The sequence below is a fragment of the Canis aureus genome, chromosome 15 (assembly GCF_053574225.1).
Source record: "Canis aureus isolate CA01 chromosome 15, VMU_Caureus_v.1.0, whole genome shotgun sequence".
Lineage (NCBI taxonomy): Eukaryota > Metazoa > Chordata > Mammalia > Carnivora > Canidae > Canis > Canis aureus.
Genome location: NC_135625.1, coordinates 43541053 through 43568386, shown reverse-complemented (window position 1 = coordinate 43568386; position 27334 = coordinate 43541053). Strand labels below are relative to the sequence as shown.

The 27334-nt window shown below is 41.8% G+C and overlaps 1 protein-coding gene across 10 annotated transcripts in view; it reads left to right on the top strand.

The window, feature by feature from the left end:
• SLC20A2 (solute carrier family 20 member 2) overlaps positions 1-27334 on the top strand; it is a 101593-nt gene that overhangs the window by 44853 nt on the left and 29406 nt on the right. For 7 of the 10 annotated variants that reach the window (XM_077849369.1, XM_077849365.1, XM_077849366.1 and 4 more), the window contains 4 exons: positions 13658-14207; positions 18890-19030; positions 20325-20410; positions 24125-24221. In XM_077849369.1, the coding sequence (XP_077705495.1) occupies positions 13919-14207; positions 18890-19030; positions 20325-20410; positions 24125-24221 (613 nt within the window). In that variant the 5' untranslated portion in view covers positions 13658-13918. Of the gene's footprint in view, positions 1-13657; positions 14208-15107; positions 15242-18889; positions 19031-20324; positions 20411-24124; positions 24222-27334 lie in introns of those variants that run through there. The other 3 variants (XM_077849372.1, XM_077849371.1, XM_077849370.1) reach the window with 3 other exon arrangements.

The following is a 27334-nucleotide window of genomic DNA, read 5'->3' as shown; positions in this document are numbered from 1 at the left end:
GAGGGAGAGAAAGGGGGAAGGGGCGGAGGGAAAGGAAGAGAGAGAATCTTAAGCAGACTCCTCTCCCAGCATGGAGCCTGACGAGGGTCTTGGTCTCAAACCCTGAGATCATGATCTGAGTCTAAATGAAGAGTTGGATACTTAACTGACTGAGCAGCCAAGGTGCCCCTGTACACCCATTTTAATAACCTTATTCACAGTAGCCAAAAAGCAGAAGCAACCCAAGTGTGTATCAATGGATGAGTAAACAAAATGTGTTATATCTGTACAATGGAATATTATTCAGCCTGGAAAAGGCAGGAAATTCTGACACATGCTACAATGTGGATGAACTTTGAAGACATTTATGCCAAGTATAATAAGGCAGTCACAAAAACACCCTCATCTCACTCATATGGATGTACTTAAAGCAGTCAAACTCATAGGGACGGAGGGTAGAATGGTTGCCAGGGATTGGGGTGAAAAGGAATGGGAAATTACTTTTTAATGAGTACAGAGTTTCAGTTCTGTAAGGTGAAGTGTATTGCAGATGGATAGTGGTGATGTTTGCATAACAACACAAATGTACATAATGCCACTGTACACTTAAAAGTAGTTAAATGGTAATTTTATGTTTATTTTACCATAGTTAAAAAAATTGAACATGGAAATTCTGGAATTGAAAACTATAACAAAATAAAAAACTCATTAGAGGGATCAACAGTAGATTTGGATTATCAGAAGAAAGAATCCGGGATCCCTGGGTGGTGCAGTGGTTTAGCGCCTGCCTTTGGCCCAGGGCGTGATCCTGGAGACCCGGGATCAGATCCCACGTCGGGCTCCCGGTGCATGGAGCCTGCTTCTCCCTCTGCCTGTGTCTCTGCCTCTCTCTCTCTGTGTGTGACTATCATAAATAAATAAAAAATTAAAAAAAAAAATTTTTTTTAAAAAAAGAAGAAAGAATCCATAAACTTGAAGAGAGAGCAGAGCCATGGAGATAATGCAGTCTGAAGAACAGAAAGAATGACAAAGACATGTAGTCAAAATTTTGAAAGACAAAAAAAAAAGATGTGGAAAGAGGCAAGAGAGAACTGACTCAATTCTAGAGGAACTACAGTAAAATTAACACCTGACTTCTCATGAGGAACAGTGGGGGCCAGACTGCAGTGAGAGGCAATGTTCAAGTGCGGAGAGCATCTTCTGCCTTACAAAACAGTCTTTTTAAATGAAGGCAAAATAAAAACATTGTCAAGTAAATGAAAACAATCCATTGCTAGCAGATTTGCTTTACAAGAAATACTAAAAGAGGTTCACTAGGCTGAAAGCAAACACTAGACAGTAATTGAAATACACACACATACACACACATGAGCTCCAGTAGAGGTAGTTCAGTAGGTAATGACAAGACTGTATAATTACATATTTCTTCTTTCTTCTCATAACTGATTTCAAACATTACTAAAGAGCAGCTTCTATCTAGTTACTTTCTAGTGATTATAATAAAGCTCATTATGTTCACATCAAGGCATCCCCCCTACTTCCTAGTTTTCTAAAGGAAAAACAGCCAAAGGGAGCCAGCCAGTGGCTTGCCCAAGAAAGTTCATCTCAATCATTCATAAGGAATTAAGTACCAGGAGGAGCACTCTCAGAATCGGGAAATAATATTCAAAGAAATCTTAAAAACATGCCTCTCTGATATTTTTAAACTGCTATTTTCATCATTCTTTGAAGGTGATATCAAGTAAATGTTTATGGTTTCTTAATTTAGTAAACAGATTTCAATTTCAGTTGTCTCAGCAATAGGAAAAAGTGCTAAATTTTCACCTGACTTCCTGACCAGATGAACAGTTTTTTGGACTTATTGCCATGTTTAGACTGTTCATATCACTAATTTGGGTGGAATTGAATCATGTTTGCAGACTTCTGATGAAGCACTTCAGAGACTTGAACCAACTTTCCTCCACTGCATAGAGGAAAGGTCTCACTGAATCAATTTAGTAATTTGTTCCTTCTTGCTTTTTTCTACTGCCTAAGAACTATTATTACTTAAGAACCTTTGGAATGAGAATAAGAACTATGGAGCTGTAAGTTGAGCATGGAAAATAGTTAAGATAATGACCTCCACCTATCGACTCTTCTATTTATATTAAAGTCCTATTAATAGAAAGGATATGTAGTAATATCAGGAATCTGTGTTTTTATAAGTATCGTTCATATTTCTATTGAGCTTCTACTGGAATCAGAACAAAATCAGCAAATAAATATGTAAGAACCAAGGTATCTATTTACATACATAGTTCCATTTTAAACTGTGGCTGAAGAGAAAGCATTTCCCTAATATAGCTCTTGGAGCTTAGCCAAACAGTCCAGCGCTTCAAGGATGCAGAATCAGAACAAGTGCTTCTGGGTTTACCATGTGATGGAAGTGATGTTAAGTGATTTGCTCGTGAAAACGAATCTATTTTTGGTTATGACTGAGAAAAAAAATTATGTAGAATATTGGAGGGGATATCTGTAGTGTACACAGAAAGGGAAAAATGTTTAGAAGCTATTTCTGTTGTAGAGGGGGAATAAATGTATAAAGCCCATCTCTTCTTGTCCCATGCCTTCAAGCAGTGTTGTACCTACAACACTCTAGCAAGGTGGTCATAATCATGAAAAAAAATCTCTATGCAGGCTAATTCCACATTTTTTAAAAAGATTTTATTTATTTATTTATTTATTTATTTATTTATTTATTTATTTATTTATTTATTTATTTGAGACAAAGAGAGAGAGAGGCAGAGACACAGGCAGAAGGAGAAGCAGGCTCCATGCAGGGAGCCTGATGTGGGATCCCAGGTCTCCAGGATCACACCCCGGGCTGAAGGTGGTGCTAAACCGCTGAGCCACCTGGGGATTGCCCCTAATTCCACATTTCTAATGGGAGTGCATTGCAGTGTGCAGTAAGCCGTTCAGCTATAAATTTTTTCTTCCCTTCCAAGTGCAGTCTTAGTACAATGAAAGGCTATTTGCTACATCTCCAAAGTTGATGAAGAGTGGCCAACATGTATTTCCTTATAGTAATTTTTTCATGATATCATCAAAATATAAAATTGAAATAGAAGTGACAGGGGTACTTGTCTGGCTTAGTTGAAAGAGCAGTGACTCTTGATCTTGGGGTTGTAGGACAGCCCCACATTGGGTATAGAGATTACTTCAAAATAAAACCTTCAGGAGCACCTGGGTGGCTCAAGTGGTTAAGTGCCTGACTCTTGATTTCAGCTCAGGTCATGATCTCAGGATTGTGAGATCAAGGCCCACATTGAGTTCTGCGCTTAGTGCAGAGCCTGCTTGTCCCTCCCCCCAAATAAAATCTTTTTTAAAATACATAAAATCTTTTAAAAATAAGTAAATAAAATAAAAAGATAGAAACAACAAATTAAAGTTTCTGAAAATAATTGCTCATACAGTCATTTAGATTCCATTTGAACATCTCCAAGGAAATGGCATTTCCATATCCTGATGCAGTCTTTCAGTTTTTTTTTTTTTAAGATTGTATTTATTTATTCATGAGAGACACAAAGAGAGAGAGGCAGAGACATACGCAGAGGGAGAAGGAGGCTCCCTGCAGGGAGCCCGATGTAGGACTTGATCCCAGGACCCCTGGATCACACCTTGAGCCGAAAGTAGATGTTCAACTGCTGAGCCACCCAGGCATCCCAGTCTTTCAGTTTTTAAAAACTGGTTTTTTTTTGTTTTTTTTTGTTTTTTTTTTTTTAGAAAAAAAAACAAGCTATTTTTCACTTAGGTTCTGTAGGGCCTTCTTCATCTTCTCTCTTCAAATTGTCATGATTCCTTTAACTTTATCTCCTTTTCATTATTGTTGCTCTTTCTTTCTTTATCCTTTTAAAAACATATTTACTTAATAGATTCATACAATGCCTTCCCAAAAGCAAAAGGCTACTGGAAGACCTCTAAATAACACACATGCTTTATGAGCCAAAAAAGAAACTTAAATGTCAGAATGACAAAAATGCAGAAGAGAGAGTGAATACAACAGGAATGAGGCCTGGAAAAGAAATAGGGTCCAGAGGGGCTGAGCCCAGGGTCTGCAGTGGAAACTTTACATAGAGGACTAAAATGAGTTTGTGCAATGTTCCAAAATTCATGAAGATCGTTGACTGCATTGTTCTAGAAAGGATCAGGAATTTCCACCTCCTCTCCCCACAGCACAATCCTGTGGTTCACAGTTGTAGACTACACTGCTCCGTCTTAGTCCTGTGGTCTCTGGTTGATACAGAATAATTGAGCTGGACAGGACTGGAAGATATCTGATTCTGAACATTTCCAAGGACCGCAGCTCTGTGGCCTTTGAAACCCACTCTCTTTTTCACCCTTTCCTTTTTCCCTGTTCCCTGTTTCCTGTTTCCCTGTTGTCCCTGCCTCCCCATCCCCAACATAGGCCAGGACCCCAGAGAATCTCAGCTCCCCAAATAGGAGCTGGTATCATTAAGATGGCCTGGTGAATGCCAACCAGGAACACCACTCACATTGCTTCATTTGAGCATCTTCCGTACAGTAAGTTGATAACACTTGTAGGGAATAATCATCTCACCTCTACTTTCAGTTATGGCTGTCACATCTTCAAAATGATCAAAATTGGACCGGATGACTTCTTGGGTCTTTTCAAACCCTGATGTTGTCTGATTCTCTAATTCTGTGAACCAAAATAGGAATAAGAGACCAATCATAGGTTGTTTCTTGTAAGCATTAACCTCAAATACTGTTTCAGTAAAAAGGCTTGCAGGGTACTTGGTACCATCAGGACATTTTCTTGCTCTCTGGGTAACGTCTGGTTCTGATGGCCAGTCCTTAAGAAAAGCTTACAAAAGACAAAGAATTCTAAAGCAGGAACAGATGTGACTGAGGATGCACTTTAGAAACCTGTACATGGGAATATGATAGAAGGCTCCAAACCATGCAGCAACTTGTTCACCCAGTGCTCAGACACCAGACAAAGGGATGTTCTTGAAAGTGAAAAATAAAGATAAGATAAAAAGTATAGCAGATATATTTATATCTTAAATTGTGGGTCATAAGTAAGTTTGAAGGAAGAATTGTCTGAGAGGCCTGGGCTGAAAACAGACTCATGATAAATTCATTTTATCAGCAAAAGCGAAGATATTTTGGTGGTACATTCCTAACTTCTCAAAAAAGTGTACTTTCCTTGGTAGTGTTTGGAAAGGTTTTTCCGATGCTAAAAGTAGTAATTGCTTATGGTGGGAAGTTTTGGCTAATAGAAAAAAAAATGTCAAGAGCACCTAGAGACAGCCACTTTTAACTTTGGGTATATTTCTTTAAAGTCTCATTGCTGGTGCATTCTCAAACATAGTTGAGAACATATGGCACACACCATTTGCATGCTGATTTTTCCCTTTGCAGGTTATGTTCCAGTGCCATGAATAACTCAAATAACATCATTTTAAAATTTTATTTTATTTTATTTTATTTTATTTTTTATTTGAGAGAGCATGAGCATGTGTGTGCATGAGCAGAGGGAAAGGCAGAGGGAGAAGCAGGCTGCTCACTGAGCAGGGAGCCCAACACGGGGCTCTGTCCCAGGCCCCTGGGTTCATGACCTGAGCTGAAGGCAGATGCTTAGCTGACTGAGCCACCCAGGCGCCCTTCAAGTTATATCATTTTAGCGACTATATAATAATTCTCTTTAGATGTCACAAAATTTCCTTGGCCTTTCCTCCTGTCAGGGACAGTTAAACGGTTTCCCTTTTTTCATGATCATAATAAATGACATCTTTGTACATCTGTATTTGTTCACATTTCAAATTATTTCCTTATTTTCTTGAACTTGTGAGGTTAATGTCATAAAGACACCCATATCTTCCCTGAGTACTTCTTGTTCAAGACAGAGTACTGGGACTGCCATGCATCTGACCCAGCCTGGCACATTAACAAGCACCATTTCCCATAGGAAAAATAAATGCTCCTACTTAGAACTGTTTAAATCATTTCCAGCTGTACTTAGGAGAGAAAACATTTCAGAACTGATTTTAAAGTCAGTATTGGAGTAGTAGAACAAGGTGACACTTTTATTTATAGTTTGCTTATACTCTAACTTATTTTAATTGACCTCCTTGAAGCTTTTGGTATGTGAAGTGTCCACAAGTCCAAAGTTAAACTGTCTTTAATCTGTGGGCCTCCATAGGAGTGATATTCAGCTGAAGTGTTTATATTTGCCCTAAACCTGAAATCTAATGAATGGGTTTCCACCCTTTAGATCCTGGAAAAGCGAGGTTGAAGACTTGTCTCCACAGGAACGCCCTGCTTTTCTTTTTCTGTGGAAATAGTATGGGCCTGGTTGGAAGAAAGGTCACTAGCTTGTCCCCATAGGCCTTCCGCTTTCATCTCTGGCCTGGAGAAAGTTGTGTCTGAGTCCCTTTCTATGAACTTAGAATTGGCAGTTCTAAGCCACCCACCTCCTCTCATTGATCTGTGTTTGTTCTTTGCTTCTTGACGCCATTGTTTTAGACAAGGTGTGGCACTTTGTCCCCGAGGCCTCCCTCAAGTGGTCAGACTGGCTGCTTTTGCTGTGTCTGAGTGGAATGTGCCTTCTGTCATTGAATAAGGGAGCTACTCTTCCTTTCTTTCTTTTCTTTTTAACTAACTTTTATAACTTATCCTAGGGGGCTTGAGAGTGGGGGAAGGCAATGCTGGCAATATAGGACGGGAAAAACAGAAAGTGAATATTACCTTTTATAACCAGTATTGTACTGGTTTTTTACCTCAGCTTTACTGAGGTATAATTGACCAACAAAATTGTCAGATATCTGAAGTGCACACCGTGATGATTTTATATACATATATATTACAAAAGGTTTCCTCCCATCTAGTTAATGAATACATCCATCACTTCACATATTTATATATTCCAGTGTTATTTATAGTCAGTTTTATTGAGGTATAATTTATATAGAATAAAATTAACCAATTGCAAGTGTACAGTTTCATGAATTCTGACACACATGTCCAGTAGTATAGCCACCACCATACTCAGAATATAGAATAAAAAGTTCCCTGTGTAGACATATGTTTTCATTTCTCTTGGGTGAATATGCCTCAGAATGGGACTGCTGATTTATGTGATGAGCATGTTTTATAGGAAACCACCAACCTCTTGTCCACAATGGCTTTACCATTTTGCATAATATTTTATTCTTAGCACTTTTTAGAGATATCTTCATTTCCCTCTTCACCTCCCTCTGCCCCTCAAAACTGTTCTTGCGCTTCACACTGTACACTGATCTTTAATCAAAGACAAGGCCAGAGTCTGTTCATTGAGGAAGAAGAGCAGGATTAGAGGGAGGGGGGGCTATGGGAGGAGAAAGATCCTTCTAGAAGGATTCTGGAGCCTCAAGTGTTGTTCCTGTGTCGGTAGTGGTACTGATTGCTTCAGGTTGCTTGAGGCTAACTGCAAGTATAGAACACGCATACTTTAGGTTTGATGTCAAGTACATGTGGTACTACTATCCCCGTTTTACAGGTGAAACGGGACTCAGAAGGTGTACCTGCCTTACCCAAGGTCACACTGCTAGTTAATAACAGAGCCAGGATCGGGCCCTGGGTTCTACCTGCTAACAATGATAACAGTCATCATGCAGTGCTCCCTGGCCCTGAGCTAGGGCCTTTACACCAACACCACATGGTGTATCCTGATTCCCACTTCCTGGATGCGTCATTTAAATGACTTGCCCCCAAAAATAAATAAATGACTTGCCCAGTTGTGTAGCCAGTGGCCAATTGAACTGGAATGGACCTGGAACCCCTGATCACAGGTCCTGTGCTCTTTTCCTTTCTTCATGCAGAAGGAACCAATGTTCCTTTTTTAACAAGAGAAAAGGAGAAGGTGAAGAACATGCAGTGCCAGGAACAGGCCACAGGGTGTTAGTAAATGTCCTTGCCATTTATTTCCAGTTTACATCAGTTTTAAATCTACAGCTTGTTCACTTTGAATGTCTTTAATAAAGATTATCAGGCTTTACACTCATGCTCTTTGTCCCCATTGAGTAAACCTGCTACTTCTTGCTTCTGTTATCTATGTCCCCGTGTTCCGAGCTGGGTCTAGCATTTGGCTTGATTGTCTTGCCTTCCCTTTGCATGTTTTCCCCCTTCTCCCTCCCTCTTTCTCTCTCTCCCCTTTCCCTCTTCTCTACCCCTTCCTTTCTTGCTTCTGCTTCAGTCACAGTGTCATCTGCCTTTCTTCAGTTTCCTGTGCTCCCATAGACTGCTTTGCATATTTGTAAATATGCCATTTAAAAGTAGTTAAAGCAAGTTTCGGAGCCGTTCTTATCACTTTTCCATTTTTTATCATTAGTGTGAAAATAGGAAACTCAGTTGCTTTTTTTAATCATGAATATGATATTTTTAAAGTAATTTTAAGATTTGGGATCCCTGGGTGGCGCAGCGGTTTGGCGCCTGCCTTTGACCCAGGGTGCGATCCTGGAGACCCGGGATCGAATCCCATGTCGGGCTTCCGGTGCATGGAGCCTGCTTCTCCCTCTGCCTATGTCTCTGCCTCTCCTTCTCTCTCTCAGACTATCATAAATAAGTAAAAATTTTTTAAAAAGTAATTTTAAGATTTAAGAGTGTAAAGTAGATGTTTTCATGAGCTATTCAAAAATGATGGTGTTGATAAAAACTCCATATGAAAAAAAAAAAAGAAACTCCATATGACAAGACCTACATCCTGAGTGTTGAAAAGAAAAACTGCTTCTGCTGTTCTATTCTGTAAGTAAGATTTCAAAAAGGAATCTTCCATTTTATTTAAATATTATCAGGAAAAGCGAGTCGTTTTTATGGCTGAGTAGTCAAGTTTACCCACAAGTAGCAGAGAGTCATTAGATTTTGTCAACCATTGAAAAGATTATCTGTCTTCAAATTTCTACCTAAGTGTCAAAATTCAAGATTCAACCCCAGCTTCCAAGAATGTTTTATGTTTTTAGAGGGTGGGTATGAGGCACTTTGGGTCTTAGTGGAAGTGTTGGAAAATGACTTGAGAGTATCAGAGTCCTCTGCATGGGGGACCTGGCTCCTTCCCTTTACCTGTTGGAGGGAGAACTTGGCCTGGCTGCAGTCTGTGAAATCTCTGGGGAAAGCTCAGCATAGACCAGAAGCAAACACAAGGAAGGGAGACTGGCTGTGGGCCAGGCCTTTAAAACCACACGGTTCCAGGGAGGGAGTCATAAGTAAGCCACAGTCCACTACAGATCTGACTGTCTGGTATGGGCCATGCCAGCTGAGGAGCTGATGAGAGAGGAGGGCAGATGGAGGGCTAGAACAGGCATCCCCTCAGTGCATTTGCTTGGGAAGGCCTGGGGTCATCGTGGATGTTACCTTTAGCTACATTTCAGAACAGGGAGCCTACCACCCAAGCTTTTTTCCCCATTGATGTCTATTAAGTGCTATAGCACAGCCGCATTCCTATTTTTAAACAGTGTAAAGTTCATCTAGAAATATTCTGAGAATGTTTGTTTCCACTTTTCCTTCAACATACAGATTTCTAGTGTAGATAAGTGAGTATGAGGTAGAGCTGAAGCAGATGCTCACAGAGGAAATTCTAGAGAGAGAATCTATAAACACTTGGGAGTCCTGCCAGTTTGTTCACTGGACCTGGTGAAGGAAGCAGGGCTGGTTCAGAGGTTAAGGGACAGAAGTGATGGTGGGCGGGACTCAGAGTTGAGAAGCTTGCTCAGAAGACATGGAGGGCACCAAGAAAAGAGAGTAAGGATTTTGTTAACATCACAGGTTTGGGAGGTAGAACTTACGAAACCCCTCAGTACCTCCTCCAATGATTCAAAACATTCTAAGATACTCTGTTCCTCAAACGAAGGGGTCGGTGGCATTTGAAAATTGGACAATGTTTTGGAACGTTCAGTCCTGTAAATCACAGCCATATGGGGGCTTTCATACTAGGGGAAGGAAGAGAGCGTTAGGAAGCTTGTTCTGACCCTCCTTCACATTCCGACCCTTTTCAGAAAAGCCTTCACAGGAGAGAGAAGAGAACCAAGGCATTAGCTGGAAGTTCTAAATGCTGTTGCTGAGGAGGAGAGGGGGTATTGCCATGCGATGTCTCCCCACATCAGGCCTCTCCGTCTCCCAGCTACATGATTTCTATGAACGCAAATGAGCTGATGATTCTTCAGTATTAGGTCCAGGCTCCCCCATCCCAATATTAAGTATATATTCACCTGTGCTTTTCTTATTTTCTTCAGGTTTTAGTTTTTACATTTCTGTCTTCAATTTATTTTGGCTTGAGGGAGGGATGTAATGTTTTTCTTCCTTCCAGATAGTTCTCTCTCTCATAATTTTTTTTTTTTTATTAAAATAAAAGCTTCCCCAAGCCACATCGGGCTGAGGACATACCTGCTTTGATGCTCCTGTTCTTTACCTCTGTGCTCAGCCTGTTCCGGAGTGAACCTGAGGGCAAACCTCGCCCTAACGTATAAAAACAAAATGAGAGGGGCACACGGGTGGCTCAGTCGGTTAAGCGTCTGCCTTCGGCTGAGGTCATGATCCCAGGTCCCGGGGTCAATCCTTGCATTGGGCTCCCTGCTCAGTGGGTCTGCTTCTCCCTCTCTGCCTGCCATGTGCTCTCTCTCTCTCTTTCTTTCTTCCTGCCAAATAAATAAATAAAATAATAAAACTAGAAACTGTGCAAAAGAGAAAACATTAAAATCCTACTCGGCTGTTTTTCAGCCCAGTTCTGTGAGTCAGTGACCATCTGTGTCTTTCAGTCCCCGCACCCAGGACTTGAGCCACTGACGCCTCTGTAAGTGTCCTTTCTCCTCCATGGGTGCCAGGCCAGGCCTCGCTGGGGCCTCCATGGGTCATGCCCAAGCTCTGCGGCAGCCTGGCCTCTGTCACAGCGCACTCTGCTCATGTTCTGCCCATTCTGCATCTGGTGGCTGGGGGACCTGTCCAGGGTGGAGGTCTGATCGTGTGGGCATCCACCTGTCTGTGGCTAGGGGACTTGTCCAGGGTGGAGGTCTGATCGTGTGGGCACCCACCTGTCTGTGACTGGGGGACTTGTCCAGGGTGGAGATCTGATCATGTGGGCACCTTCCTGTCCATGGCCGGGGAACCTGTCCAGGATGGAGGTCTGACCGTGTGGGCACCCACCTGTCTACCTGCCCAGGGTAGAGGTCTGATCTTGTGGGCACCCGCCTGTCCACGGGGTGGCCACGACCTGCAGCAGGGACCACCTCAGCTCACGGACCTGTCTGTCCACCCATGCCACCCCTTCCCACATGGACACTGCCTCGATGTAACCCCCATCCCACAGGTGGCCCTGCCAGGCCCCACCTGGCCCTGTCCTGGCCCTGACACCTTCTGCCACAGCTGAGTCTTATCCATTTGTGAGTTTCTGTGATCAGCATCTGTTGTCCTTATGGAACAGCAGGCCCCACATCCATTTCCACTGTGGTCCTGTTCCCAGTGACTGACACAAGGGAGCTTCTCGGTAAATACTCGTTGAATGTCCTTGTTTGTCCTGTTGGCAGGCTTACCTCACAAACAAGATTTCATCAAGAAGTCTATTTTAGGATTAGATAATATAAATCCTAAATATTCCTAGTTTGTATTTTCACTTCTAGTTTTAATGTGTCCATGATGTTAATAAAATACTCTTTTTAGTCGAATATTCTCCTTTGGTTCTAGGATGGTCTTTTCATTTGTCTCAGATGGTATCTAAATCTCCAGAATTATATAGGCTTCAAATCTTAATACATGGTAAAATCTATCAGCATATGTTTACTGTTTCATTATATGCCTATAGCATTGCATGTATAGATGGCTCTCAGTATGTGCTTATGGATTTATTATATACTATTTTGATTTGAAAAGCAGGCAACCCAGTTTACAGTTTTTGGTAGAAAGAAAGTTTTTGGTAGAAAGGCATCGCATGGCAATGCCCCCTCTCCTCCTCAGCAACGGCATTTAGAACTTCCAGCTAATGCCTTGGTTCTCTTCTCTATCCTGTGAAGGCTTTTCTGAAAAGGGTCAGAATGTGAAGGAGGGTCAGAACAAGCTTCCTATCTCTAGAAAGATAGAAAGTATCTATAATACTACCACTCAAACTTAGCCATTTTTCTGATCTTAGTGTATTACTTGCCCCTCTTTTTATATGTAATTTAACATCACCATAATCACAAGGTACATAAAATTTGGTGTCCTGTTTTTCCCCCTGAATATTCTTAATGTCGATTGATCATTATATGGTCTCTGACATGGCTTATGAGCCTAATTTATCCAGTTTAAGTCACTAAACATCTATGAAGAACCACACTGTGTTGGCACCATTCTCTATGCCTAATACCATTCAAAGAAAATATAGACTTGGTACCTTGACTATATAATAATAGAATACCACAGTTCCAAAGCTTCTAGTGACATTTTTACTTCATGGATATATTAATTTTATGACATCACTTCTTTAGTTTGGCAGACTTTTCTACATGTTTAATAGCTTTTCTTCTCGTGTATTCATCAAATTGATTAGGGCTTCCCACATGCCAGGCACTATTCTATATCCTACAGATAGAGCAGTGAATCCAACAACGTCCCTGTGCCCTCCTGAAAGGAGACAGACAAGAATGAATGAATGAATGCAGTGACAAGTAGAACGGACATAAAGTAGCGTGAGAAGGATGGATAATGGCATAGGAGAAGGGGCTGCTCTTTCACGAGGTCAGGGAAGGCCTCTCTGATGGTGACATTTGAGCAGAGCCCTAAATAGCATAAGGAGTAGCTACACAGCTGTCGGGGAGATTTTCTCTGGCATAAGGATCAGCAGGTGCAAAGGCCCAGAGGTGAGAGCTCTTGGTGTTTTCAAGGAATAGCAGGAGCCTATGAAGGAAGGAGGAATAAGAGCTGAGGACAGTGGGCTGGGGCATAGCCCTCAGGGGACCTTGGAGGGTCTTCCCAGCCTGGTGAGCCTCTAGCCTTCCCTCTGAGTGAGGTATGGGTAGTCATGGAAGAGTGACATGATCCGAATTATGTTTCAATAGAATGTGGCAGCTTTCCGTGTTCCTTCTATGTGGGCCTTCAGTTTCCACCTTTGTCACCCTCTGGATAAGTCACTTTACACTAGAATCAATAAGCTTTCTTTCAGACACCTGCATGGTGTGCTCCTAAAGTGTACATTCTTTATCTGTAAATGTGCAGGTGGATCATTAGCCATACTCTATGGTGTCACAGAATCATATTTGGTCATCACTGGTCCAAGAAATTAAGGAACTTCCACATATTTGAAAAAAGTCTGTAACTGAATTTCTCATTTCTTTACTTTTGCCCATTTGAAGCATTTTTTTTTCTATCTGAAAATAATGGCCAAGTGTATTTTTCAGATTGCATAAAGTCATATCCTATTAAGGCTTGTTGTCAGCCTGTAATTATAAAGCCTACTTCAACTTCTGATATTCTAGAGACCAGCTTTTTTTGGTGGGGGTGGGGGTGGGTGGGAAGTTAACCTAATTATAATCTTCCTAGAGTTGCTTTATGGTTAGATCTGTCACATGCCAAAGTTAGATCCCATTAGTAGGCTTAAAACATTTATTTCTGAAAGAACAAACTGTTACAGGTTGCTTAGGATAATTGATTTCTTTTGTTTTCTTTTCTGTTATAGGAGGAGACATCACAGCTTTCCCAGATTGGGAGGAAAAATATGGAATGTGTTTTCCCGCTGACTGAACACAACCAAATGAACTGTACTGACAGTATGAAAACCAGCAGTTAGCAGTTTGTTCAGGCTCTAACATTGTCCAGCACTTTCCAGAGCAAACTCACTGTTTACAAGAACTCTCGGCCTTACGACGTTTATCACCTCAAGCTTTGTTTATTTAAACTATTTCTGCAAAAGAAAAGTACCCAGAGCCCACTTTCCAAAATGGCCATGGACGAGTATTTGTGGATGGTCATTTTGGGTTTTATCATAGCTTTTATCTTGGCGTTTTCTGTTGGTGCAAATGATGTTGCCAATTCATTCGGTACTGCTGTGGGCTCTGGCGTAGTGACCTTGAGGCAGGCCTGCATTTTGGCTTCAATATTTGAAACTACCGGTTCAGTGTTATTGGGAGCCAAAGTAGGAGAAACTATTCGAAAAGGTATCATTGATGTGAACCTATACAACGAGACAGTAGAAACACTCATGGCTGGGGAAGTTAGTGCAATGGTTGGTAAGTAACATTATTCTTTCCATCAATGGGAAATGTGTCCATTGGCCTACTTCCCTACAATACTTCTGTCATGTCCATAAGTGTGACTTTTGCTTTAACTTCAAACTGGCTTGATGTTTCATATTTACTACATTTTATTTTTGCTTTCTGCATTTTAATTTTATTTTTTTTCTAGCATCCAAATATCAAGCAAACACTTTCTCAAATTTTTGGCAAACTTTGGTGTTAAAATTGATTTGGCTAAGAGTACTTTTTATAAAGTACAGACAAAGGTACTTATATAATAACTGCCATTTTAAAGTGGTTTGAGAGTTATTAAAGAAATAACGGGTCTCAGTGAACGTGTTTGTAAGGTTGACTTATAAGATATCCTCGATAGTTGATTTCTATTTTTCTGTAGATTTTTCATCAGTTAGGATGCAATGTTTTGAAAATGTAGGTGCCAAAAACCAGTATTTATTGAAAAGTTTTATATTCTCAGTTTAAGTTTTTCAGCAGTTACCAAATGAATTTCAAGTGCTTGTGTTTCAGGAAATCTAGTCTTCTATGTTATTTGTAATCCTTTTGTTGGCTTTTGTTTTGATTTTCTGATTCTACCTCTGGGAGCCCCACTTGGGTTGTTTGTTTTGTTCTCTGGCCAGAAAACCATTTGTGTATCACTAACGTGTTTAGAGTATGACCTTATATTGGTAGTTTCAAGTTGTCTAGATGAGAGAGAAATGTTGAGAGCAGTGAAATTTGTTAATAAGCAGACTGTCCAGACAGTGTGATTTCTCCATTGGCCAAGGTGACCATCAACATGAAGGCACTTCCCTTACTGCCCTTGCTGCTGCTGGAAACAAGATCCGGGCAAGGACGCTTAAGTGCTGCTGACTGGACTCTTTCTCTGCTTGCCTCTAGGTAGACCTGATGTTCCAGCAGACAGCTGATCTCTATGGATAATGTGGTTAGGGAGAAGAGGGTTAGAGAGGAATCCTACCACCTTCTGCTCTCAATAGGACTTATCCTTTGTAGGAAGAGTCCTGCGTTGGGAGGTAAGATGCTGGTGTATCAGGAACACAGCCACATTCCAAGGCCCCTAGTTATTTACTATTACTGGTATTGCTGAAGCACCCAGAATGTGGACATTGTTTGCCAAGTGTAAGATGGTGACCGCAAGTTAGAGAAGTTGTTGAGGTGTTTGATGCATATCCAGTACCGATGTTCTAAGGTATTAAATACTGAGCCCAGTATGCTGGTGATACATGCTCAGGAGTTCCTGTTTCTCAACATTTTCTGTTTTAAAGATGTAAGGTTCACAATTGCTTTAATTTCAACAGCTCTTACAGTGATTGAATTTGACTTTGCTTCATGGGATACCTGTTTCTCATCATAGTCCAGTAAAAGTGAAATTTCCCTTAGAAAAATTACAATTATTTGTAAAAATCACCTTTGGTTGTCGTGATAGGTGTCTAAGATTTAATCATACTGAGCTGAAATTAAGATTTCTCCAGTCAGAACGATATGGGCAAAAAATATTGAGGTAGGGGAGAGATAAAGAAAAGCACTTAGAAAATTAAATCTTCATAGCAACTTCTCCTTTCATTGGATCAAACTTCTGAGGAATGGTTGTGGGTTTTTTTTTTAAATATGTGTGTGTGTGTGTGTGTGTGTGTATACACATATGTATATATATATACACACACATATATTTATATATTAATTAATTAGAGTGTGAGTGAGAAAGAGAGCACAAGCTGGGGGAGAGAGGCTGAGGGAGAAGCAGGCTCCCTGCTAAGCAGGGAACCTGATGTGTGTGGGACTCGATCCCAGGACCCTGAGATCCTGACTTGAGCTAAAGGCAGATGCTTAACCAGCTGAGCCACCCAGGCACCCCAGAATGGTTGTGTTTATCAAAGAGATTTGTTAGTGAGGCCACACAGAGGCCCCAGCTTAGGCAGAAAGCCTTGTGAGTTGAGAGCTTCATGTCACTCCTCACTTTTTGTGTGGGCAGTCTGACTTGTCCAGTTTTTCAGTTCTCCCACTCCTGGCCTTTGGCTCTTCACTGAAAGAATGAAAAATACTTACCTCAACTAGAATTTAGGTTAACCAAAGCAATTTGAGGTTTCACTTGAATAACTTGATTTTGTTTGCTTTGGTTTCTTTCTTTTAGTCTTTCTTTTTTTTCTTTCTTTCTCTTTTGATGTGTGGGTAGATGAATCTCAAAGCCAGTTTTGTTGGGAATTTGTGTACGTTACCTAGATTTTTAAAATTGGGATCCCTGGAGATGAGAGCTTTGTTAATTTAAGATTATGGTATAATTATTATTGGCCAGAACCAAAGCTGATTCTTTTCCGATGCCTGAGTGTCCCCTTCTCCCTCTTCTAAATTCAATATCCATTTCTTCTATTTTTCTCCGCCTGTCCCTTTATTCTATTCTGGTTTTTCTTTTCTTTAGAAATGTCTCCCCAAGCCCTTGGATCTCTGTGCTTTGATGGAGTTGTGGTAGCATTGGGTTGGTTGGGTGGAAGAAATTATTTATGCCAGCTAACCTTCCAGAACAAGTTCCCTTTTGAAAACTAAGCTCAGCCCTAAAGGAATAGCCAGTCCACTTAGTAAGAAACCACCAGTGATTCAAAAAATCTACTGAGAATTCAGAACTCACCATCTTCTCACAGCAATACCCACAATAGTGTGAACAAGCCATCTCCTTGAACCAAACTACAAAGCGCCCCTAACTGCCGAGCCTTCTCTGCACTGAGAGCCCACATACTGCCCCTCTGCTTCCAGGAGGCCCCTGCACCTGTGTCCTGCCAGGCTCCCATCTTCCCAGGATTATTGCCTCAGAGATGCCCACCTTCCCCCTATTTTCCCTAGGTTTTGTCTTACACCCTTATTCCATACTTAATCCCTTCCTCTTTATAAGATATCATTACCTTAAGTTAAAATATCTCTATCTTTTTTCTCACTGTTTTTCTTAACATTAACGTAATCCCATTGGCCTTCAGAAATTCCCAAGGCTTAGGAGGCCTCACCGCACTCTGACTTTGCCAGGCACCCTGCAAATACCTGCCTCCTCCTTCTCCTCCTTTCCTCTGCCCCTCCCCTTTTGCCCACTGGCCCCCTTCCTGGCCTGGCAGCCCTGTCCTCCCGACCTTTCCTTACAAACCCTGCTGCTCCAGGGCATATGTTATAAAGTCTGCCAGAGAAGGGATAGCAGCTTTCAGGAAGGAAAAGCTCATGGTCTGAATTCATGTGGGTGAATTTATACTATTCTGTTAACATCATTAGATTATTTTAATTTTGTAAGAATAGAAATCATAAAGCTTGTTTTTCAAGTTACAGTTCTGTGCCATGTAACATGCTCCAAACTCTGGCTCTATTTTTAAAACGAGCTAGTCAGTCACTCAGGAGCTCAGGGCTTAGATGTGAAGGCTTAAGGAATTGTCCAGGGGGAGGCCTGGCTGCTGCCACAAAGCCTGTCACCAGTTTGGCAGCAAGAGGCTGGCCCCTCCTCCCAGCACATACTTGCAGAGAGACACACACAGGGTCCGAGCCTCATTTGGCTCACGGGTGGGCATGCCCAGCTCTCACGGAGCAGTTGTCAGCATTCCTGTACAAACTAGGGCCTCTACAGCTAGTAATGATCCTCTGTAACTCAGATGTTTTTGAAGAAAATGCCAGGGATCTGCTTAAAAGTGCTGCTGCCAAGCAACGAGATTCCCAGAATTAACATTTGGGATTAATAACGTGCCCTGCTTATCAGCCAAGCCCTTTGTTCCCTTACAGTTCTATATAAGCTTGTCAACAACTGTTTCTGAAAGTGATCTCGCCCAGCTGATGCTTTTAATACGCCCTGCAAAATTTGATCTGCTTATGAAAATATCTGGAGTGAACTGTAGCCTAGAAAAACAGTAAGCCTGGAAAAGGAGGTGAAATTGAGGTAAAAGGACACAAAGCCAAAGCTAAGGATCTTCTTAACTGGTAAGAATTAGAAGACTCAAGGAAGCATACAAAGGAAATGCCTGGCATTCTGGCCAGGGCCTGAGAGCAGATGCCCACCTGTGGGTTCAGTTTCATTGTGATTTATCCTAGGAGAGGCAGAAATACAAAAAGCAATGTGGAATTACACACTCTCTCTTTCTATCAAGGTGTAGTTGGCATGTGACACTCTGTTAGTTTCAGGAGTACAATGTAATTATTCACTGCTTGTATATTGCAGTCTCTCTTATAGACTAATAGGACATGGCCAGTGTCTAGCCCTGCTCGTTCTGTGACTATAGGCATAACGACAGGGAAATCTCCAGTACACAGCCTTTCTTACTTCTTTGTGTTCACTAGAGTCTGTAATCTCTTGCTGGGCCTTGGCCACACTTCACATCAGAACAAGTTCATCGTCAAGCACCCATACTTAAATGTGACAAAGGCAGTTAATAACTGGCGTCAATAGACTTTTCTTTAAACACTTTCAAGAAGTCATCTTTATCCTTTCAGTGTTGAAGAATGTTCCTTTGACTAAAGTTAAGTGAGTGACTTTTTGTCAGGACTTTAGCACTCTGTAAAGAAATAATCCATAAAAAAATCAACCCTAGGTAGATATTGTTACGGAAAACAGAAATTTGAATTTCTTCCCTTTGTGGCTGTTTGACATACTGTATTCTATATCTGACCTTTTTTTTCCCCCCTAATCTTTCAACCTGTAGGTTCAGCTGTTTGGCAGCTGATTGCATCCTTCCTGAGACTTCCAATTTCAGGAACTCATTGCATTGTTGGTTCTACTATAGGATTCTCACTTGTTGCGATTGGTACACAAGGTGTGCAGTGGATGGAACTCGTCAAGATTGGTAATTGCCATTTTCTTTTACCTGTCAGAAGCAAAGTTTACATTCTCTAGAGTAAGTCTTATTAAAAAATCACCATTATAATGTATTTTTCCCTTCAGATGTTAAGGTTTAAAAAACAAGATCTATGTTGGTAACACATTTTCCCCTCAGATTTCTGCCAAAGGAGATTGTGAACTTCTGTGTGTTAGTTTCTTAACACTACTCTTTTCAGATGTCATCTGGCTTTGAAAAGTAGTATCTACCTGTTGTTCCCAGACAGAAAAGAAATTTATTGATTGAAATCAGTCCGTAGTCAGAAAAACTAGGTAGACTGTGGTGAAGAAGATACCTTCTGTGTCCAGGAAGCAGAGTTGGTGGTCATGGGGAAACCTTGGAGCATGCCCAGGCTTACTTACCTCATTGCATTCAAGAGGTCTCCTGAGTCTGCCCCCTCATAGGAGACACTCTAGCCCTAAGTTGTAGGTTGCACCCAAGGACTAGTCTGACTGGTCTAAACATCTGTCTCCTGGCTCTGGCTTTTAGCAAGAGGGAAATCCATTCAGCCCCCTATGTACAGACCCACCCATTCTGAATAGCATTCTCTCACCCCATCTCCATCCTCTGGGCTCCTCATCCATATAAGAATCACAATGACCTCAGGAGCTCTAGGTGAAACATGTCCCTGCATCCCTGACCTACCAAGCCAGGGACACAGATGGCCAGGAAAATCACTTTAGATCCCAGGAGGCTTCTAAAATAATGTCTCTCAATTCTGGAGCAGCAATTTAAAAATATCAATGCCCAAAACCAAACCTCTTAAATCAGAATTCTGGGGTTAGAACCAGAGCATAACTGGTGTTTGAAAACTCCCCCAGATATTTCCAGTATGCAGCCAGAGATGGGAACTGGGCCATAGGAGGGTAGTACCAGGCTGACCTAGGAAAATGAAATGGAAAGTGGCTCACCTTTTAAATAACCTTTACTGTTGGAGCAAGGACCAGCTCTCTATATGGATGGGTAAGAACGACAGACAGAATGGGCGCTATGGCATTCACAAGAGTCTGTCTTCTGAGACCAGGCCCAGGGATCCCTTACTTGACTGTGTGCTGGGAGTGTGCTCACTGGAAGTCTGTGTTTGTGTGTGAAGGTCAGCCCTGCCAGGGAAGTAGGGTTTATTAGGTTCTGAGTTAAGGTGAATAATTCCAGGAATATTTATTAATGTATGTACTGTATGTGGGCTATCATTATATTGTATAACTATGACTTGAGTTATTTAGAATTTTAACATTCATTAGATTTTTTTTTAATTATTCAGTTGCTTCTTGGTTTATATCTCCACTGTTGTCTGGTTTCATGTCTGGCGTGCTGTTTGTACTGATCAGAATTTTCATCTTAAAGAAGGTAAGTGAGGCTCTTAGGTTTTTATTAAGTTTTAAAACTGATTTTAGTTATATCCAATAGAAATTAGTAGGGAGTCAGAGGAATGATAGTATTTTTACATTAAGGCATGGCACCCTGCAGTCGAATTAGACTTTATTTTAAAGTAGGCAGAAAGGGGTGCTTGTCCAGCTCAGTCCATAGAACGTGTGATGCTTTATGTTGAGGTTATGGGTTTGAGCCCCACGTTTGGTGTAGAGATTACTTAAGAGTAAATTCTTATTTAAAAAAAATAATGAAGCAGGTCCAATGAGTTGAGGTAGAGTACCCAGGGGCTCCCTCAGGAAGCAGCATTGTAAATAGTATTTCATGCCCTGTGATCTCCTTAGTCAGCTCTCCCAGGCATTGCACACAGACCTGAAAAAAGGAAGAGTAATTATTTCCTGAATGTTCAACAGAACACAATGTGATAGTGTAAGGATTTTGAAGTAGACTTTCATGAAACACAACTGGAAAACTTCTTTTCCCAAATATAAAGTGTTTTCTATATTTGAATGGAGAAAGCAAACTTGAAATACTGACTTTCTCTCCTGAGGAAAGGATAAAAAGAAGAAAACATACCTATTGGGGGTACATTTTATCAAAAATGAAATGAGATTGAAATTAGAAATTACTGAAATCCCTATTCTAGGGAAAAAACCTGATTGTATTTTTCTGACCCTTAAGGGTTTGTCTCAGTATCTCCTGCACCCTAAAGCATGCCCTGATGGCTGTGTCCTGGCACACACTGAGCTTCTGGGGGACAGGCCTTCCTCCAACTGGATCCTCTTGTGGAGTTACCGCTGTTTACCCTTGGCACTGCCTCGCAGTCTGTTGGAGGGCTCCTTCTCTTGGATTTGTACAAAGCTACATTCCTTCTCTTGGGATTTCTCCATACTAATATTTATTTACATCTTGGAAGGTGCCACCCTCTCTTGCCTGCTTGACTTCACTTTCCTGACTTTTTTGCCTGGAACCCATCCTTGCACGGCAAACTCTTGCTCTACTCAGCCTTCACAGGCCACTTCCTTGAAAGCCTTTCTTTTTCCACACGATTCTGGTTGCTTTACTTCTCTCATGCTTCTGCAATGGTCAGTGCTTTCTCACCAGGGCACTGTTGTGCTGTGTGGCGTTTTATTTCTTGCATGGTGGCCTGGTTGCCATCCAACTATAAGATATGTAAGAGCAGAACCATGACTGTCCTGTGTACTTTGGTATTCCAGTGATCAGCATTGTGCTTGGGAAGACACTTGTGGAGCATCTAAGAGGGAATAATGGATGCTTAGATAGGTGGCAGATGACGGATGGAGGGAGGGTGGGAGGGAAGGAAGGAAGAAGGCAGATGATGGATGGATGGATCAATGGATGGAGGGAGGGAGGGAAGGGAGAGAGGGAAAGAAGGAGGTAGTAGAGGGAGACAGGAGGGAGGAGAGAAGTCAGGTCTTGAGACAATTGGCATTTGAGTTTTAAGAAGTTATTTGGGGGACACCTGGGTGGCTTAGTTGGTTAAGCATCTGCCTTTGGCTGAGGCTGTGATCCTGGGGTTCTGGAATCAAGCCCCACGTCAGGCTCCCTGCTCAGTAGGGAGTCTGCTTCTCCGTTTGCCTCTGCCCCTCCCCTACCCCTATTCATGCTCTCTCACTCATTCTCTCTCAAATAAAATATATTTTTAAAAGATTTTATTTATTTATTCATGAGAGACACAGAGAGAGAGGCAGAGACATAGGCAGAGGGAGAAGCAGGCTCCCTATGGGGAGCCTGATGCGAGACTCGATCCTGGGACCTTGGGATCACACCCTGAGCCAAAGGCAGATATTCAACCACTGAGCCACCCAGGTGCCCAATAAAATATATATATTTTTTTAAAAGAATAAGTTATTTGAGAAAACATAAGGTGATTCAATGAAAAAAACCCCATAAACTTAGCACTTGTACACCTTTAGAAGTTGCTGGGTGGGACTCTTTCTTTAGTAACTCTTGTCCTGAGAAAACATTTTGGAAACCAGGGGCCATAGACATTTGAGCACCTGTAAGTGTTTCATTTGTCTTGGGGCCTAGGTTCTTGTCATGTGGTATGTGACAGGTTAGAAGACCACTGTGTCTCATCCGCAGCTCCTGCCCTGGATCCTGGCTTCTTTGTGTTTCTTTGTCTTTCTGCTCTTCTTTCTGCTCTTCTTTCTGCTCTTCTTCTTCCCCACTGGTCTGGCTATGACTTTCCTGCAGTTGAATCACTTACTCACCTGCTCTTACTGGCCCTTATACCTCATTATGTTCTACACTGGCCCTTACATCTCATTACTTTCAACTAAAGCCTCTTAACAAGTGCCAAGTGCCAATGGCTACTTAAGACATTCTAGAATAGGTTCTTAATGGGTTGTATTGTTCTGCTAACACACTTGATTTCCATACGTGTTTGCATTTGACAGTAGGAATCTTTGACAGTCTCTGTTTATCCTTACTCCTTAGCCCAAGCAACCTTTAAATTTCATTCTCCCATGGGTAGGTGGCAGACTCATCTACATGTACCAGTGTCTTAACATGCTTATTAGAAATTAGTCCCTTTTTTTAATTATTCAAGTGACATCTTTGTGTTGGTGCTGTATTGAGGAATTCCCAGTCCATATTTTTCTTAAGAATCTTCTGTAGATCTGCCTAAAACTCTCAATTTCAAATATTCTCTCAGCTGTTAGTTAGTGTAAAACATATGTGGTACCATTCTTGTTGAAGTATTAGGTTTAGGGAATGTGCCAGAAGCCTAAAGTCGTAAATAAATGGTTTTCTTATTTAAAGATTTTATGTATTCATTTGACAGAGAGAGAGAGAAAGAGAGAGAGAGAGAGAGAGAGAGAGAGAAAGATAAAACAAGCAGGGGGAGGGGCAGAGGGAGAGGGAGAAGCAGGCTCCCTGCTGAACGGGGAGAGGGATGCTGGACGCTGGATGCTGGCTCTATCCCAGGACCCTGAGATCATGAGCTGAGCCACAGGCAGACACTTAACCGACTGAGTCACCTAGGCACCCCTAAATATTTTATTAGACAAAGGACCCACAGTTCTTTTAACTTTCAGTTGTTGAAGGTTAAATACTATGCCTTATGAAAAGATCTTAAAAATCAGCACATGGTAATATATTTGCTTTATACATTTTAATAGAGCTAAAATGTATTATGTAATAGAGCAAAGTAAAATCTCATAGTAATGCAGTGGTATTGAAGTAACTTGGCTGTCTTAAAGTGTTCTCTGTGGGCCAAGTTCCAAAATACTGGTTGCAAGTGGATTTTCAGGGCCAAGCCTGAACTTAGCAGGAGTAGCAAGCACCACCGGTTTTGAGGTAGATGCTGAGCTCTGGGCTCCAGTCCCCAGGGACTGGCCTAAACTCACATTTCTTCTCTTTCTACACTTGATCTTAGCCAAAAGGCCGAGAAGCGATTTCTTCTCTATTTCTAAATTTGACAGCAGCTCATGTGATTCTAGCATTTCAACGTGTCTGCCGGCCATAATAGTGCTCTTTGAAATAGTGTTTGTGTAGGAAACACGGCCTACACTGATGTGCAACAGATCACATGGCAGTGGCACGGCCCGCCCTTTGGTCCACACTGCTGTTTGAAAGGCTGTCTCTGACAGTGTTTTATAGCATTTTGCCTGTGTTGGCTCCAGATGCTTTCTGAATTCTGACCTTCCTCTTTATCTCATTACCATACAGGAGGACCCTGTTCCCAATGGCCTCCGGGCACTCCCAGTGTTCTATGCTGCTACAATAGCAATAAACGTGTTTTCCATCATGTACACAGGAGCGCCAGGTAAGAAGCCATTGGAAGCTTCAATCCAGCAGGCAAGGTGTATCCTCACAGCATTGGTTAGTGGTACCAGCACTGCAGTAGGCGGACAGTCAGAAGCCTTATCTATGTCCATTATGGAGTAGTACAAAGAGTAGTAATGCAGGGGGAGCACAAAGGCAACAAATAAACTTTCAAGTGAAAAAAAGAAATTTGAAATTCTCGTTCTGCTTTTTGCCTCACTGTGTAGCCGTAGCAGCCTTCTTGTGCTGAGTCTCAGAACAGGATCTAACACCGGGTGCCCCCCTGAGCTGCAGAGGAGTCTGGGGAGGGACATGGGGGCCCCCAGACCAGCAGCCTCCACACATCTGTGCCATGCAGGGGAGGCTCTCACGTGGCTGGTGGCACTAATGCCAAACTCTTTGGCATTTTCAGACCAAAAGGTCTAGTGAGTAGAAGCTACCCTCCACCTTTTTAAGATACTGAAACCAGTGGTGATTTTATTTTCAGAATTCTTCTTCCCATTCTGGTGGCTTTTGTTCTTTCTTATAAGGTTTTAGAGGCTTGGGGTTTTAGGGTTAAAAGTTGTTTTCTTTTGTATTTTGGATGGCTAAAGAAAAACAAATATGGTATTCCTGTTGCAAACATTTTGGTATTAGTGAGCATTCTCATTAAATACTTCTATACATGTTTGGGTAGAGAGGATTCCTCCTGTTTCTCCTTGTAGTGGCCTACAGTGAGATCCTGAATATACCCATTATTGTGCAGATATCTGCAGTCAGCAGATACGTTACATTGTATTCGTTTGTATTTTTCTTCTTGTTAATGTTCTTTATGGATTAAGATTCAGTTACAGGCCTGACAAAAATCTCCCTTTTTGTTCAAAAGAGAAATGGCATATCACGTGACCATTGAGACATGCCCTCTTCCCAAATGAGGAAATGGCCTTATTAATTCCTCAAACTAGGTGTCAAGGCCATGTCTCTCAGATTTTATTAGACTTATCTAATTGTGTTTGTGTACAGAGTACTGCAAATAAAAAAACCTACTTCTGAATGAATGGTAACATTATGTAACTTTCTGCTTTGGCATCTCTGCAGCTTTCAAAATGTTGATCTTCAGGGTTTAAATTCCCATGGTCAGGACTCCCAGGCTTTGGGTGGGAGCCCTGGGGTAGAGCATCTTGCTGCCTTCAGTTCCATGGAAAGCACAAAGCCAACAGTCACCTGATGGTCACATGGACAAGGAGAGCCAGAGAGGGATGGCAACGGTAGGCTCAGCAGCCTGGTAGCCCTGAAGGTTGTGTCATTCGTGGACTGGGGAGTGTTTGTCACAGGCTGTCTCCTCAATACATACGACAGTTGGAGGCAGGGAGCGCACAGCTCCACCCCACAAAGTTAACCCACTACCCTGAATGTCCCAAAGCATCCACCGAGTGCTGGGCAGGCCCCAGAGCTCCAGGATGGCAGAGAGCTGCTGTGGGGCCGCTGTGTGTCTCCTGTCTCCCTGCTCCTCCAAAGTCTTGTTCGTAATTACATGCTGGCTCCCAAAGCATAAGGTAATCGAACAAAAAGCTCAGCCAGTGTCAGCAGCCGCCTCTTGGCTTAGTAATTTCAGGGACTGGACAAGGAGGCTGGGGGTATCTTAGTCATACCAAGTCCTAGAAATAAGAATCAGTATAAATAAGGATGATTTATTTTTATTTCTCCATTTTGTTTTTTTCTACCCTCTATTCTTCTTGCTCTTAGTGGTCCTTCTGAATGTCAGAAGTCAGCTGTGGGATATTTATTAAAATTTGCCCTTTTCCTGCACTTGGCCTCATGTTTTCCATCTCTTCTTTATTGTTTCCACATCATTTGCTGCAGTTTTACTGCAGATTTGCCGAAAGAATCATCAGACTGGAGGAGCAAATATTCTAGAGAAAATTAAACTATACTTCATAGAGAGGTTGTAAGAAATAAATGATATAAATTAATGCTAAGTCATAGTGAGCTGAGTTACACATGAATTAATCCTTTTGGTTTCCTGAGCTCCTCTGAGAAAGTGGCCATGCTGAGTCTCCAAGGGCATTTTACCTAGGAAGGTGGAGAATCCTAGTCCAGCCCCACTGCAGGGTGCCAATAGTGACACATGACAGCACGGGTGAGACACACTTGGTATACAGTACCTGGCCCCTCATGTCACCATTAATGACAGTCCATGCTGCACATGGAGCCTACTTAAAAAAAGAAAATACACCAACCTTAATACATCCTTTCCCTTCTTTTCACTCTCTTTGCAAATGGGTTCTAATAGGGGCACCTGAGTGGCTCAGTTGGTTAAGCATCTGACTCTTGATTTCGACTCAGGTCATAATCTCAGTGCCATGAGATCAAGCTTCTCGGTGGCCTCTTTACTGGGCGTGGAGCCTGCTCAGAATTCTCTCCCTCCCCCAGCTCATACACATGAGCGTTCTCTCTCAATCTCTCAAAAAAAACCAAAAAAACAAAAAAAAAAAAACAAAAAAAAACCCCCACAAAAACAAAAAAAACAACTTCTAATACATTTAAAAACGTGGTTCTATGTTTTTTGTATACATTTAGTATGTAGGTAGTGTAAAGAGGGTAGCTACCTCTTTAATTAGGGATATTTAAAAATCTGTACAAGAATCTTGAAGATATCCCTCATTTGAACGCACAGACAGCATTTTTTTTTTGTATATTTTTGTATTGTAGTTTGATTTGCCAACATACAGTATAACACCCAGTGTTCATCCCGTCCAGTGCCCCCCTCAATGCCCGGCATCCAGTGACCCCATCAGACAGCATTCCCAGTGCTGGAGTTAATGTTAAGGACTTTGGTTGGGGAGCTGTGCTGTCAGGAATGTCACGTCTCACCTCTCTGAGCCTCTGTGCATCATGATAAAGTAAGGACAGGAGGAGGACTTCTGTGGAGGGGCCACCACATTATGTGAGATAGTGCTGAACACAGTGCCTGGCCCGCAGTAACTCCCAGTGCATCTTAGGGCCTCTTTTATTACCATCCATCTATCATAAGTAGTCTCATCTTTTCCGCCTTACGTTGCCAGCATGTCCTGAGTCATCCTATCTTTTTATTTTTTCCACACATGTTGGTTTGGAAAGCTTCTTACTTGAAGT